This window comes from Glandiceps talaboti, chromosome 10 (assembly GCF_964340395.1).
Source record: "Glandiceps talaboti chromosome 10, keGlaTala1.1, whole genome shotgun sequence".
In the NCBI taxonomy this organism is placed as follows: domain Eukaryota; kingdom Metazoa; phylum Hemichordata; class Enteropneusta; family Spengelidae; genus Glandiceps; species Glandiceps talaboti.
Window position 1 is genome coordinate 7081542 of NC_135558.1, and position 17075 is coordinate 7098616.

Below are 17075 nucleotides of genomic sequence, written 5' to 3' on the forward strand. Positions count from 1 at the left end.
AATCTATTCTCTTATGAGTTTTGTGGCACCAAGGTATTTATTTCACGATTTCTATAAAGTTTCATCTCTGATTAAATCTAAATAATTCGACACTCGAGTAAATGAATACTATATTAAAATGAGAACTCTGTCACGCCCCGCCCCCGAATGTTGCGTAGCAGGTATGAGGTAAAAATAAGGTCGTCAGTGGCCATATTGGATCTGAACTAAAAACAGCAACGAAAATGGGTTTCGAAGTTTGCGGCCCGAATGAGGCCATGGTCGTGTCAGGTAAGAAGACTTGCAATCACTATGATCACTTAATATGTTAATAGTTTGCTATTTCTATTTTGACGGTGAAAATAATTTGCCGATTCTTCAAGAATTAGAATTTTAATCATGGAGCACAGAGACGGTGGCCATGTATGTATGTAGTACTATTAGTAACGCAAACGTATTGTTCAATGTCCTGGGTGGGATTGTGTGACATTTAATACCACTACTGTGGTAATTAAACCGCAATACGAACATTTATAGCGGACGGTATCCCATTTTGCCAGTTTGAGAAGCAGTATCGTAGATACATCTGTAAATATTCTGGCGCACTTTTTTGTGGAAGTTCCAAATGAAAGCATTTGTAAACATACGTGCTAAACGTTGATCTTTCACGACATGATGACCGAGGCCGAGGAGTGTAGTAGTACATTTTGTACTTTCCATTTTTAAAAAAACAACAACCACAAACTCTGTTCTGAATAACATAATATTTTACAAATTTAGATTTAGGAAAATTTAATACGATAAATTGTAATTGTGGATCGTCGCACCGTATTTAATAATTCTCCAATCTTGATTTGCAAGAATGTCATGACAAATAAACATTGTCATGTGACATACACTCACTCACTCATGATTATACATATGGCATGCTGACCTAGTTACCGTTCGTGTAGAAGCCGTCCTTTTATTTGAACCATTCTTCACAGACCTATGATGTCTTGATAATTTATTTTCCACAGTTTTATAATCTCACTGGATATATTCAAAATCAAACCCTTTATGTTTTTTTGCCATCTGATCTGGGTCAAGAAAACCCAGTTATTTCAGTAAAATTATCATAACAAAACAGGTCAGTGTGGTGACTATAAGACTTTAATGTAATTTATACATGAGCAGTATATTGTAAGTGATTTTCTTATTTGCATCAAATGTATTAGTGATTCAAAGATTACTTTTAATTCAAATTATTGCCCCTGAATTTGAAAACTGAGTTGTTCCACTGTATGACCCAGTGTTCAACTTCCAGACACTTCTATTAATGTCCAGTGGCCAGCAAATGCAGTCATTATTTTTATTTAATCATATTGATTTATTTTTTCACAGACATTTGCACTAATGGACTTTACTTCCTAGAATCTCAATAAAATAGTCATGAGAGATTTCATTAATTAATGGATTAATTTGCATAAAAAATTGTATTATTTATCGTGTGAATACATTAGAATGTAATGCCATGTCCTAAAATGCATATGCCCTGCTTCTTTGAAATTTTCTTTATTTCGTTTAAATTTGTGAAATGTGTTAGGTATTGAATTTTATGTCGCTATATCCCTTTGTATTGATTGGCCCACAGCAATATCATGTTAAATTTTGTACATACTGTATATGTATACAGATTCTTAACAGTGTTACTGTGTACATGTACATATGTGCATGTGCTGCACAATGTAATATCCCTTTATACCTAATATTTGTTCCTTGTAAGGAAAAAAGTGGCATCATTTATAATTTGTATATTTTAATTTGCCGTCATTTCTGTGCACACTGGTACCCTCCATCCAAATGTACTGAAATGTATCGTATGCAGTCCTGAGGCCCCCCCCCCCCCCCCCCGGCATGGTAGCAATTATTTATTTTAAAAACCAATGTTCCAAGACTTTTGTCATATTTTGTACACTGTGTTTTCCAAATCCTAATATATCCTTTTACATGTATCTTGTGTACATGACTGTTACATGTATTGAAGTTATGTAACAATTCTTTGAATTATTTTTGTAGGACGTAAACCCAATTTATTTTTTTATGTAAATCCGAGAATCCTACCTAGTGCTTTAAAGGGAGGAAATGAGATATTTTTTATAAACAGTGGGTTCTGGAGAGTCATAATTTAATTAATGATCATGATTTCACATCACATTGCCTAAATTTCGCTTGCTTGCCAAGAGTCATCAAATTTAAACCCCCTTTTTACCTTTATTGTTCTGGCATTGGACACTGCTGCCTCATGGATCTTAGACATGAATATATATAGTCATTAATATCCTATGTTCAGATTGTGTCTGTTAGACCCATGGGGGCAACAGTGTACTACTAACAACAGTAGAGGTGAAAGAGTTTCACTTTGGTGGTTCTTCAAAATTTAACGAAATTTATGAGATGTGAACTCATGAAATGACTCCCAGAATTCAAAGTGTATGAAAATATATACATTTCCTGGAGTGGCATTCCCCTTTGATTTTATTTTCATATGATGTAAACCCAAGAATCCTACCCAATGTTGTTTAGTAAGTGCACACTTAGTCTGTAAGCTACATAGTACATCATGTCACGTTAGAGTGCTATAATACTAATAGTGCTGTGCGACATTGTGTATCGTACAGACTAAATGTACACATGCGATATGCTTATCTGTACATGTTTTTTTTTTGTTATAATTGCCTGCTTATTTGTGTCTGCATTTTCCTTGCTGTTAATTTGTAGGATGTTGTCACTCCAGGCCATTGCTTGTCGCTGGTGGTCGTACATTTGTGTGGCCTATATTGCAACAAGTTCAACGACTTAGCCTTAACACGATGACACTGAAGATCGATACGTCCAATGTATACACTAGGTTAGGTGTACCAATATCGGTTACAGGCATTGCGCAGGTTTGTTCATTTTACGCTAACATTTACTTGCTCTATAGGATGCTGCCATTCCAGACCATTGCTTGTAGCTGGTGGTCGTACATTTGTGTGGCCAGTTATTCAGCAGCTTCAACGGCTGAGTCTGAATACGATGACTTTGAAAATAGACACTCCAAATGTGTACACAAGGTTAGGTGTCCCTGTGTCTGTGACAGGCATTGCACAGGTTTGTCTCTCTTTCATTGATCCAAATTACATGTGTTGTGCTTAGCAGTACAAAGTAGTGTATAGCCACCACTGTGAAGCGTAGTATATGTTTTGTGCTTAGCATGTTTCTATGAAGTATACGCAGTACTGGTACATGTTATGTTCCCTGCTTTAGTAGTACAGAGTAGCGTGTTGTTTATCCATGAAATGTAGTAGTTATATGTAGTACTAGTAGTACATGTTTGGGCTTATCAAGAGTAGAGTGTATAACTATGAAATGTAGCTGTTTTATGCATAGCAGTAGAGTAGTACAGTGTACAATGTAGTGTAGTTATGTATTGTGCATACCACTACATAATAGTATTTCTTTGAAGTGTAGTAATGTTTTGTGTGTAGCAGTACAGAGTATCAGAGTATCTTATGAAGTGTACTGGTAGTAGTCACCACTGTGAAGTTTAATTCATGTTTTGTGTTTAGTAGCACAGAGTACAGTAGAGTGTTTACATGTGGCTATGCAGTGTAGTACATATTCTGTATTTAGCAGTACAGAGTGAAGAGTTTAGCCAGTACTGTGATGTGCAGTACATGTTATGTGGTTAACAGTATAGGGTGTAGTGTTTAGCTTTGAAGTGCATATACATGTACATGTATGTTATGAGTAGTACTACAGAGTAGAGTGCTTAGCTTTGAAGTACATAATTGGACTTGTTTGGTGCTTGGCAGTCAAAGTAGAGTGCTTAGCCACCACTACATTGTGCGAAGAAATGCATTGTTATTATGATAGCAGTTCTAAAAGTGTAGCAGTGCATGGTTATTAGGCTGGCAGTCCTAAAAGTGTAGCAGTGCATAGTTATTAGGCTGGCAGTTCTAGCACTGCATGGTTATTAGGCCGCAGTTCTAAAAGTGTAGCAGTGCATGGTTATTAGGCTGTTATATCAAATGTTAGTATTACATACACATGTTGAAGGAAATGGTCAGTAAATGTATGGATTGTGTGTGTGTGTGTGTGTGTGTGTGTGTGTGCGTGCGTGCGTGCGTGCGTGTGTGTGTGTGTGTGTGTGTGTGTGTGTGTGATTCCCTCGATGCTTACTTCAGTAACATCTTTGGTAATATGTCCTGACTTAGTGGACTGACTTGCTACTTGTTACACCATTTACAGAATCTTCTAGCAATTTGAAATACATGTAACTATATTTCATATCATTAGCTCGTGCAAATTTACCATAATACCTTCATAACAAGTTGAAATAATTACATTTCTTATGCAAATTTATTGTAAATCCTTCATGTGGCATTTTGAAATAGTTGTGTTTTATAATATATGTGCAAAGTACAAATATATAAGACATTCATATACAAATAAAACTAATTGTATTCCATATAATTAGCATATATGTAAATTTACTGTAAATCCTTCCTAGCTAAATGTTTTTGCAAGTCATTAAATGGTATGTTTTACTGTATGTCATGTATTGTTCATAACCTACATGTGTTATTGTTCTTTGACAACTTTACAAGTGGCTTTGTTTAGTATGAGGTAATTTGCATAATTAACAATATAGCAATTAATAGTTAATTGGTATGAATCTAAATATTGGAACACAAGATTAATTACAACTGTTCACGTAGATTGTTTTTATGATATTAAAATTATACATATTTAAAACATTATTAGTATATTATCTTTTATCAGTGATTATCTTTTCAATAAATTAAACCTTTTATTGAATTTTGTGTTAGGTATTTTTATATTGTTGCAGTGTCGTGTTTACATTGCTGGATTCAGTATTCAATAGGACAGTTTATACTTGATGATTTATGGACCTCTGAATTCATTTTATGAAAGTAGCATTATTCAAAGGAGCTTTTCACCGGGTGACCCAGACATGATTTGAAATTAATTGGTTGGGAATTAGTAGAATTATTCAAACAGGTTTATCCCAAACGTGATAAGAAATAATTGGTATGGCTATCAATCTCACAAGGAAGACATGTTGTATGTAATTTCATCTTCTATTAGTACCATTAATTAAAAATATTGGTTAATAAGTAATCATATTAATGGATTGTCATTATCAGTACTCTCTATGGGAATCCACAACATGATACATGAATATAAATATGCAAAATTTAGTGAAAAACATTACAGAAGACTGTGAATGAAATATATATTGCTTTCCTTGATAGAGTAAATAGGCTGTATTATACACATTATGTTACATGTAAGCAGTTACAGATGTAGGTACCAGTGGAACAAATAAAGCACTGTTTTAGAATAAAATATTAGTTAATATAATATACATAATTAATATATAATATACATATACATAATTATAAATGTACTCAGAGTTTATTCAGTATTGGACCTTATCCTGTAATTTCATCAAAACAGTAGACGTCAATTAGCATAACAATGAATTCTATCCATATGCAAATCAGCTGGTGTGCTATGAGTATGAGAAAATCCTCTGAGGAAACTGTATATATGTGCATATTTAAGATTATGACAGCATTTCATAATAGCATTATCAATAACCAATCGGATATAGTTTACTCTGTTCACTCCAGGACCAATGCTTTGGTTCACTTTAATTATATTTAAGAAAATTGTTCCAAGTGACTTCCTTTTTTAAATACAGGTCAAAGTTCAAGGTCAGAATCAAGAAATGCTTTTGGCTGCCTGCCAGCAGTTTCTTGGTAAAAGAACTTCCGAGATTGAGAAAGTTGCTATGGAAACCCTTGAAGGTCATCAGCGTGCCATCATGGGAAATATGACTGTTGAGGTAGGTGTTTGAATTACTTTTGCAAGTGTCTGTTTGCGTTTCCAAAGGTGTTAGTTGATGTCATAAAAGTTGGTCTACAACAAGAGAAAGATCCCGCGTAATCGTCATGGCTCCACATATCACTTATGTGATGACCTGAGATTGAAAGATGGCCATTTAACATTTCAGCCAAGAGAAAGAATTCCATTTTTGAACACAAGAATAATGGTACCCTCTCATTTATAATTGCAGGAAATCTACAAAGACAGGAAGAAGTTTTCTAAGAATGTGTTTGAAGTGGCTTCATCCGATCTGGTTAACATGGGTATCAGTGTGGTCAGCTACACTCTGAAAGATATCAGAGATGATCATGTAAGTTTCTTGTCAGTCTTACTACGCAGATTGATACAGTGATGGTCATCAGTGTTCTCCCCAGAATAGAGAAAGCTGGTGGTACCGCCATCCTTGGAACTCCATGCTTGAGCTTGCCAACAATGCTTGTCTCTTTTGGTAATTTTTTACCAACAAACAGCAACATCCTCACATTTGTCAAGGGCAAAACGCATGTCATCTAATTTACGTAGTAGTATTAGTACATAAACCGTCAAGCATAACAAGTGGTTGTTGACACCTACCAATTAGATAATTATTTGTTTACAATAACATACACTAGCATTTCACACATTTGAAGTTCTTCAATACACATGACAGAGTTGTCAGTGTCACAGAGAGATATCGACTCTTTAATACAATGTAACCACATTGTTTAGTAAATCATAAATGTCGCCAAGTAATCTTACTAATTGCCAAAATCGTGACATATATTTTTCGAAGTTAAGAGCAGTGAACAGGATCAAAATGGATCTAAATGACTTTGATACTTGCTTAGAAAACCATTCACTTGCCTATATTGTCCAAAGCTATGTAATTGAATGAGAGTTAAGACTGAGAGATGTAAAAATGCAATGGCATGGGTTCACAGCCATTACTTCTAGAACACACTTTGACCTGCAATGACCTGCCATTAATCAATGGGGTGGGTGGGTGGGTGGGCCATAATGTGTTATTTTTAGTACTAACTTTCGAATGATACCATTTGTTTTCTGAAATTCTGCCTACCAGAAGATCTAGAAAAATCAGTTTGAGTAATTTACTGAACCAGCTTGCCAAATTTGTTGAAATGAAATGTAATTGACATTATATTGGGAAATATACTTTTGAATGAAGAGGAATCTTGACTCATACTATTTAGTATGTGAACAAGCGAGAGCTTGAATGTTGGAGATATGCAAAGCACATGTAAATTAATATACTAATCATATCATATACAAATCAATATACTAATCATATCATATGCAAATCATTATACTAATCATCCACCATGCCTGGCTTCAATCCTGGGGAGAACACTGGTCATTGTACAGTAGCTATGACAACGTGCTACATCAATGACCATCATTTTATTAATCTGAGTAAGACTGACAAGATATTACATGGTTATCCCATATATCCCTCTTTGTAACACTGAGTTATATCAATTGATAGAGTGGTGGTCACTGTATACTGAGTTGTAAGTTTTGTATTAGCCTTACACGGATTGATACCGTGATGGGTCACTGTACACTGAGTTGTATCAGATGATCATGTAAGATTCGTATTAGTCTTACACGGATTGATATCATGATGGTCATTGTACATTGAAGAGATATTAGAGGTGAATTACATCGTCAGTTTTATGTAGAAAGATGTAAGAAATGATGCTTTCAGAATCAAAATATCAGAAATTGTGATACTATATGCATAACAAATAACTACAATTATATTTCAAAGCTAGTGTACTCTCCTTGGCAGCTTAAAGTTTTGTATACAGTCTACCATTGTCTGTAATCGTGTAACAGCGCCAATCACATTTCTGTGAGCAACACATGTATGTATATTGGTTATAACTAGGCAAAGTTTGAGTCCCAAGTACAGTTAGGCAGAATTTGTGTCCCAGTACAGTTAGGCAGAGTTTGTGTTCCAGTACAGTGAACACAAAGTATGAAGGAGCAGTAACACTGTTAGCAACTTGGCTGTATTGAAACTTGAGTGGAAATGTCATGATATGCATTTTTATATACAACTTGGCATATCACTTTTCTTTTTGAGTATTGGTGTCTTAATTAAGTTCTAACAAATGATGTCTACATGTATGGCATAGGAGAGGTATCATGTATAATTCCATCTTTTCTGTCCAATAGGGATACCTGAAAGCTCTTGGTATGTCTCGTACTGCGCAAGTACACAGAGATGCTCGCATTGGTGAGTCAGTCGCCAAGAAAGACTCAGGGATCAAGGTAAGTATCATATCAGTAAACGTGTATAGAAACCTTCTGTAGCATTATTGTACTCATGCAGGTATCAGTTACACATAGTATTATACATGCAATGTTATGTTGATGGACCGCAGCATTCTGAGCAATCTACATCTAAATTACAGGAAGCAAGAGCTAAAGAAGAAACTATGGCTGCCAAGTATTCAAATGACATTGACATTGCCAAGTCTCAGAGAGATTTTGAAGTCAAGAAGGCTGCGTACGACCAAGAAGTTCAAACCAGGAAAGCTGAATCTGAGCTGGCATATGATTTACAGGTTAGTGATATTAGAGAAGTGAGAATTGTCGAATACAGAATGTCAGATGTTTCTATAATGTATATGAAAGTGACATCACATGAGATAAGGGTTATGTGTTAAGGAACAATGTTTACATGCTTGCTATCAATAAAGAGGTAATATTAAGGAAGCACTGGACAGATAGGTGTGTAGCTTAGCCAGCCTGTGGCTGTACACATGTAGTTGGAAGTGATGTGGGACAGTGATAAAAGTTATGTCTCAAGACCGAATCCGAACCATGTTATAATTTGTATGTGAGTGTGAACTTCTATACAACTGGACTCCCTGCAGGGGTTCAAGGTATTCCAGAGAATCTAAATACAACTGTTGAACTTCACGGTTCCAGGTCATTGTAAGTGCTCCCAGTATCAGGTGATTTTTGTGGTGTCGCCATATAGCCTTAACTGACCGTTGAGGCAGCAAAGCGTCAAATACATGTATCACACACACTATCATCCATTGTGTGAACATTATAGTAGTAGTAGTTCTAGAATAGAGATTGTTATTGTGGTGTTGTTCACAAGTAGATAAAGTTTATATATATATGTTGTCTTACTGTACAGGCTGCAAAGACAAAACAACGCATCAAGGAAGAACAAATGCAAATCAAAGTTGTTGAACGTGCCCAGCAGATCCATGTCCAGGAACAGGAAATCAGTCGTCGTGAGAAGGAGTTAGAGGCCCAAGTCAAACAACCTGCTATGGCAGAGAAGTATAGACTGGAAACACTAGCTGAAGCCAACAAGTAAGATACTCCACATTTTTCCCTATCTATGTGTGTGTGTGCGCGTGTGCGTGCATGTGTGTATGTGTGTGTGCATACAGGTATATGTGTATGTTAGTGCTACTATATATGCATACGTGTGTGAGTGTGTGTGTGTGTGTGTGTGTGTGTGTGTGTGTGTGTGTGTGTGTGTGTGTGTGTGTGCGTGCATGCGTGCGTGCGTGCGTGTGTGTGTGTGTGTGTGTGTGTGTGTGTGTGTGTTCGTGTTAGGCTTGCTCAAGTCGCCAGGCTTTTTTCATACTTTATTTATTTTGAATATTATAGGTTACATATCTATAAAATGCTCCATGCTGAAATGTTATGACAACAAATTAACAATCATGTTGTAAGTTTGATGTAAAGATTGACATACATGCACATGTAATATTATAATATATGGCCTATTCCATTTATCAATTACAGGAGGAGGGTAACTTTAGAGGCTGAAGCACATGCTGAATCTATTCGGGTAAGTAGCATGTGTATGGTACAGCAGTCGGCATTAATGAAGTGTTTGTAAATGAAGTGGTACATAGACAATGAATTCATTTACATATGTATTTAGATGTTATTCCCCAATATTTTTCTTTGTTCAGCCAAGGAAAATACAAGTGACCTAAGGGACCTTTGTCACCACAAGCTGCTAGACAAGTAGTGACAAAACCCTTAGGTCACAAGTATTTTCCAACTAATTATACCAGCTCCAGTAATATCACAGACAAATTGGGGAAAGTAATGGCAATTTTGAGAACGTTTTGACTCATATTTTGAACACAGCAGACCCAGTGACGTAGATGCGCGTTGTAGTCATGTAGAACAACTAGGTTATAAATTCCATATGTTATGGCTTATGCATGGTATAATGTATGTTTAATATTTGTTGTAGTTTGTAAGGTGTGTGTGTGTGTGGGGGGGGGGGGGGGTAGTTGTAATGGGTTCTATCTGTCCATCCATACATACACATATCCATATCAACATATATATTGCTGACATCTAGGAGCAAGACTATCTTTTTGTAGGAGGTTTTGGTGTATACAGTACTCTTAATGCCATAGTTAATTGTTGTTAACTTTTGATGAATTTTTAGCTGAAGGGAGAGGCTGAAGCCTATGCTGTGGAAGCTAAAGCTAAAGCTGAGGCAGAACAGATGGCAAAGAAAGCTGATGCATGGAAAGATTACCAGGATGCTGCAATGATTGATATGGTGTTAGACACAATGCCAAAGGTGGGTAGCAGTATGATGTTATTTTTGTTATAACATGACTAAGTTATATCAGAGTTTAGTTTTGAAGTGGTAGCAGACCTATGTGACATGTACTTTGGAGTAAATTAAACAAGAAACTCATTTATAGGAAATATACGGAAGTGGAACTGTGACTGAAAAGGCTAAGTGCTAACTGCATCATGCCTCTGTAGAATTACTTCATGTAATTAACAAAATGCACACTGTGGAACATACCTGTAAATTTCAATATTATGTGGTGAACAAAATGCGCACTGTAGAACACACTGGTAAATCTCAACCATGTGGACATTCATTGTTATCATCTATTGATTTCACATCTACTAAACATACATGTAGGTAAATGTGAATCACATCTACAACAAAAGCTTAACCGCTATTTAAGAATCAGTCTTTGTGAAACTAAAATTTTGTTATGTTATCTTTGTTGTACAGGTAGCTGCTGAGATTGCTGCACCGTTGTCACAGGTGAAGAAGGTTACCATGGTTTCATCTGGTAAGGGTGATGTCGGTGCTTCTAAACTGACCAATGAAGTGATGGATATCATGGACAGATTGCCAAAGGTAGTCGAAGGAATGACTGGTGTTAATATTGCTAAGGTAAGTTTTAGAATGTTATGTGTCTGTAGACATCTAACCTTCAAAGAGTGTATGCAAATGAGTGGGCTCAAATGCATTCTCAGCCAAATGGGATTCAGGGAGGGTTTCAGATTATGATGGCCTCACGTCCAGTGATTGCTGTGTGTATTAACAGTAAATTAATGTTTAGAATATATGTTACAGTGTTATTGATTAATAGTATATGAATCTTACAATGTTAAGATTTAAAATATTTAAGATATGTGAATGGTACAATGTTACAGATTACATCTACATGAATGTTACAGTGTTGCAGATTAAATCTACATGAATGTTACAGTGGTGCAGATTAAATCTACATGAATGTTACAGTGTTGCAGATTAAATACTAGTATACATGAATGTTACAGTGTTGCAGATTAAATACTAGTATACATGAATGTTACAGTGTTGTAGATTAAATCTAGATGAATGTTACAGTGTTGCCGGTTAAAAGTATACATTTTGATACACTTCTATGTTCTATGTTTTGATTAAATATTTATAACTTTTTATATTCCTTTGCTTTCAGTCAATGAAGCTGGCCAACCGTGTTTAGTGGTCCAATCTTTCTACTATACCCAAATTGATGTGTACCATACCAATAGAAGTGTACAGTACATCATCATTTTCTACTGTGATACCAGATTATGTAGACCATCAACTGTGGTGCATGATAACCAACTGTGATACCAGACTATCTTCTGTAATTACAGAATTACCATTATCACATTTTATTGACTTCTCCCTTTAAAAGTATTGATATACTGTGCAATGTAGTCTATATAGTAGTCATTGTGTATTTTAACAATCTCAGTCTTCTTATCACCATCAGTCAACTCCTTTCCGATAAAAGAAACTGTCACTGTCATTAATTTCTTCATGTTAAATCACTTTATATTTTACCTGTACCTGATATTTATACACGTAAAGTTGTCAACACCAAAATAATAGATTTAGTAGCTGTATACACGTAGTTGTTGATATAGAGAAAGTACCATTGTAGTCGCTGTTAACGTGGTGACTGTGTATAAAAGTTTGAACCTAAGCACTGTAAGCTGTGCTGTACAATACCTGTCATACATAGTGGTTACTGCTATGATTTCAATTAATGAGGGTGTTTTATGTGACAAATCCACAGTATGTCTGTGTGTGTATTTGTCTACTCTGACCCCAATCATGCTGCAAGACATTGGCACATTGCTCATCCATAACAGAAGTACCCTGTGTGCCACCGCCACTAGCAGTCAGAGCAGTAAGACATATCTCTCCTCATGGCTTTGCCACTTTAGGTGCATTTCATGTACCTTAAAATTACTAATAGAAAGATGTACATAGTCACTACTCTAGCAAGTGAGACAGCTGTGAACCGTACAATGCATGTATGTGGTAATATGTCACTCAGACCATTCTCGCAAGCCATAACACATTTTTCTGCTTATGTACAACTTAGATGGTGCCGTAAGTAGTCCTGTGATTTACAACACTGACCCAGACCTGTCAAATGCAAGTACAAATGTATCTGGTACTACTATATATGGCAGCTAATGTACAGCCAGTCCCAAAATATTTGCATTGGCCTTAATAGATAGTTGTATGATTTAAATTTAGAAAAAGCAGAAGAGAGAACAATTACAGGGTAAAGATTTAAACAATGTTGTAGTGTGTTGTGATAGATTGATTTCTGCTAAATGCATATAGGAGTGTGTTGAAAGGTACACCATCTATCTTAGATCAGGCGTGGATGATATCAAAGCGCATAATAATAATTTCAATATTAGAATATGAGACATTTTGACACACTTTGTTTAAAGTGGCATTCAATATTTAGTATTTATTGTACAATCCAGAGGCTGATGGTCACGTTTCATGATGTTTATCATGTGTTCCTGCAAAAAAAAAATGGTGAAAGGTGTGGTCTCGAAACGAAAACAAAAAAATCATCTTCATAGTAACATAGGAAGGTTTTTGCACTGCATAGAGTTTTATCAGAGATGCAATGTGTTTTAATTGACATGGTAACTTTCTTGGGAAATGGTTTCAGGTTTAATGGTTTCAATATTATATCGTATGTACATATATCAATACATTTTCCACAATCTTTCAATGCAGCATGTAGCTGACACAAGTGAAGTATTGTAATTTCATTGGAATCTTGCAGTTGTCAATTCATAAGCAAGCACACACACACACACACACACACACACACACACACACACACACACACACACACACACACACACACACACACACACCATACAATCAGATGTTCACATATAGACACCTTTCAAAATCAAGTTCCTGTCATATGATCTCAATTTCCAAGAGATAAAGTCAATGAATTTCAACTTATATGCAGAGCTTGACAAAAACTCCATCTCTGCTCTCGTGCACATGTTGCACAAGACAGATTATGTTAATGTGTTCGAGTATTCTACTGCCAATTGCACCAATTGAGTCTCATAAGTTTGATTACAGAAGTGAGAATTCAGGGTTGTTGTCTCGTTTCAAAGTCAATAAGAACTATCATCCATTAAGAAACATGTAGTATGTTGAATCTCTCTCTACAAGGGCAATTCAATGCTGAAGTGGTGTATAAGATGTACTGATGATAACCATTGTAAGGACTTTGACACTCAAGCTGAACTCATTCCTACCTACGAGAAGTTGATAGACTTTCGTTAATCAAATCAGTCAGCCACTTCAAAATTGTGAATATGATTGGTTGATTTATTGATTGATTGACAATGTCAGAATCAGCCCACTTCAGTTGGGTGTTAAAAATCATTAGCGAAAAGTAGCCTTGCTGTGGAAGATTGGATGTAGTATCAGCCTGCTTTGGTTTGTTGTCAGAGATATGGGTAATGTTCCTGAACAGGACAAGATATGTCTGGTAATTGTTTCCAGTATTATCATATCTACCTTGTAGTTAGTAACCAGTAATGGCTATTGATGGAAAGTTAGATTTGCAATTAACTTTTATGATTTGACATATCTTTTCCTTAACAATCACTTCATTGTTTTCTATGATTCTTGTTATGTCTTCTTTTTGTTTTTACAATTGATAGTTATATCTTATGCTAGCCTGTATACACAATGTTAGGATTTTATATTTTGTTACCTATAGTCTAAGAAAATGTTTATTTTTAGGGAGTTAGTATGACGTAGCTTTTCCTGAAACGTATAACATCAATTTCATTTTGATTTGATGATGTTTTATTATGACGTGCAGTTTCATCGTTTTTTTCAAATATGCCTTCATGTTAAAACTCATCCATAGAGCTGAAATTTGAATGTCACGCCTTTGATTGGCGGAATTCCCTTTGTAACAGAGTTCCTGATTTCTTCCCCTATGGGTCCTATAAATTCCATATCATGTATTTTATTTGATCGTAAACTATTAAATTTGTAATAATCAGTTTGTATTTGTGTGCTGTGCCTAGTATACTCAGCTGTAATATTTTGCTATATGAAGTCAGGACGACAAACCACCAGATGTAACGCTTGCTGCTTTAGTGTCATTCCAATATTATTTGTTATCAATATACTCTTTTAAATCTTTGTAAAATATAGTGATATTATTGTTAATTGTATTAAATTTGTATATGGATTCAATGACTGAGATTGTGTGTGTGTTTATTTTCACTACGGGCAGACAACGACTGTACGTGTCCAGAATCCCACAAATTGTTGTCATGATTTTCTGAACATGGGTACCACAGATGGTGATATTGCGTGGGAGGTTTATCATGATTTTATAAACATGGGTACCACAGATGGTGATATTGCGTGGAAGGTTTATTATGATTTTATGAACATGGGTATCACAGATTGTGTGGGAGGTTTATCATGATTTTATGAACGTGGTTGTTTGACTCTGAGCATACCGGATCCCAAACTGGTTCTGAATCTGAATCCAAGAATATACTCATTTGTTTGTTTGTGTGATCATTCTTTCCTACAAAGCAAAATGGCGACAATTGTGAGGACTGTGCGGCCGATCTTGTTTAGTACGAGACTGCAGGTAGGTTCTTTGCATGCAAGTGCCATAAAGAATTTATTTTCATACCGCGTCGATGTGTCTTTTGAAGTGATTCACGATACAGAGCTGACGAAGGATGATAGGCGCTAAAACGGCGAAGATTTCCATGCTGATTACAGTCGATTTGAAGGTCTTGCTTCGATTGCAGACGGCCAGAATTTAATACGGGGGCTCTATTTTCACTAGTCTTCGTCGGTACAAATTGTAACACATAATTTAACGTCGACAAATTCAACGCTGAAATGTAAAACTACAGACACCACAGTACAAACCCAATATTTCTGAACTTCAGAACTAGTATTGTCAAATCAACTTGTCCATGTACACAGTACAGTGGATATAGTCCTGTTTGCAGACAGAGTAACTCGGTAAGTGACGACTAGATTCGGACAATGACAGAATCGATACCCTTACTCCGTCTGCTAATAGCAGAACTACAGTGGAAAGTGCATTGCCATGAACTTATATGGCGAGTTTGTCACTGTGAAACACTAACAGATGATTTTTATCCTGACAGAGAGGACAGCAAGTATGTGGAACACATCGTGTGAACTACTGTACATCCTCAGGTAAAGATACTGGTGCAAAACCCAAAACAGAGAAAGTGGTCAAAGCAGCAGCTAAGCCAGGTGAGTAAACAAACACAAACATGTGTACGTCTACATATATTACAAATAAGAGGTTGCTGGGGGACCAATGAAAATTAAACTTTTTAAAATTCTACCTACCTGTCACTTTTACAAACACAAAGTTCATTTACAAATTTTTTGTTCAAATGATTGGCACTGTTCAAAAGGAAACATAGCTATTAAAGTAAGTACATGAACAATCCTAAAGGCCCATGATTCAATCTCAGGTCATCACATTTATGCTATCATTTCAGTGGAGTCACAAGGATTACATTCTGTTTGGTGCCATCTTTTGCTATAGCCCTATCAGAGAGCTGTTTATCACACCTACATTTTAATCTTAATGTGAACCAGGCTTTTTAAATGTAATCTTCCATGTATATATTTACTTTTCATAGAACCACCTAAAGAAGTGAAGCAAGTCAAACCAGAGACAGTCAAAGCAGTGAAAGCTGAACCAGTGAAACCAAAGGAAGAATTTAGAAATGATCAATATGACAGCAAGGATTACTATGGTTACAACAAATGGTCATTTTATGATATCGAGTCAGCAATGATTCCACATAGAGTTAAACAACCATCACCATATCAGAAATACTAGTAGAAACATTAAAAACAATGTGTGTTCACTGCAGAAATGTAATTGATTCTAAACTATACTTGCAGTTATAATTGGTATTACTGAAATGCAGCAATGATAGTTCAAATGGTAAGACATGGACTGTTTCCCTGTGAAAAGCCATTGATTTCAAACACACACACACACACACACACACACACACACACGTGCGCATGCATGCACAGAGACAGAGACAGACAGACAGACACACACACAAACTGGCGACTGCAGAAAGACATGTACATACAGTATTGATTGTTAATGCATATGATATGATCAGTAGGTTCCTGTACATCCTACGACTAAGATGATTGTTAATGTCAATCTGTAGGAACAGAACTCCAACCACATACAAAATGCACAAGTTATGAAAACAACAAATAACCAAAAGTAAAATACTGTGTACTTTCACTTTATGGATTGTGTAATTAGATGGTTGATTTGGACAGTGACAAAATTATTTTCTGCAACATCAAATGCGATGTTCATTTTAGGCAGTTTTAGTCTCTGTTTTTTGTTTGGAGTGAAATATTATAAATGTACTTTCTGTAAATAAATCTTTTGTTGACTAAAGCTTGTCATTTCCATATTATACCATACATACGTACATAAATAGAATAAGGCTGGAATGCTTTTGACAGAAATTTCCATCAT

At 35.7% G+C, this 17075-nt stretch overlaps 2 protein-coding genes across 3 annotated transcripts; both read left to right on the plus strand.

Moving 5' to 3' along the window:
• The first annotated feature begins 186 nt into the window (after positions 1–186).
• On the plus strand, positions 187–13335 carry LOC144440966 (flotillin-1-like). 2 transcript variants are annotated; one of them, XM_078130441.1, is made up of 11 exons: positions 187–270; positions 2740–2906; positions 5732–5875; positions 6107–6226; positions 8095–8190; positions 8334–8486; positions 9071–9252; positions 9694–9739; positions 10358–10495; positions 10949–11113; positions 11664–13335. In XM_078130441.1, exons 1-11 carry the CDS (start codon positions 225–227, stop codon positions 11688–11690), a joined length of 1284 nt encoding a protein of 427 aa, XP_077986567.1. In that variant the 5' UTR covers positions 187–224; the 3' UTR covers positions 11691–13335. The 2 variants fall into 2 exon arrangements, with proteins under 2 accessions (XP_077986567.1, XP_077986569.1); XM_078130443.1 differs by lacking the exon at positions 2740–2906 and adding an exon at positions 2945–3111 and having other exon boundaries at positions 201–270.
• A 1766-nt stretch (positions 13336–15101) lies between these two features.
• On the plus strand, positions 15102–16581 carry LOC144441406 (uncharacterized). Its single transcript, XM_078130973.1, has 3 exons — positions 15102–15155; positions 15691–15802; positions 16201–16581. The coding sequence occupies exons 1-3, from the start codon at positions 15102–15104 to the stop codon at positions 16401–16403; spliced, it is 369 nt and encodes a 122-aa protein (XP_077987099.1). The 3' UTR covers positions 16404–16581.
• Positions 16582–17075: the final 494 nt, after the last annotated feature.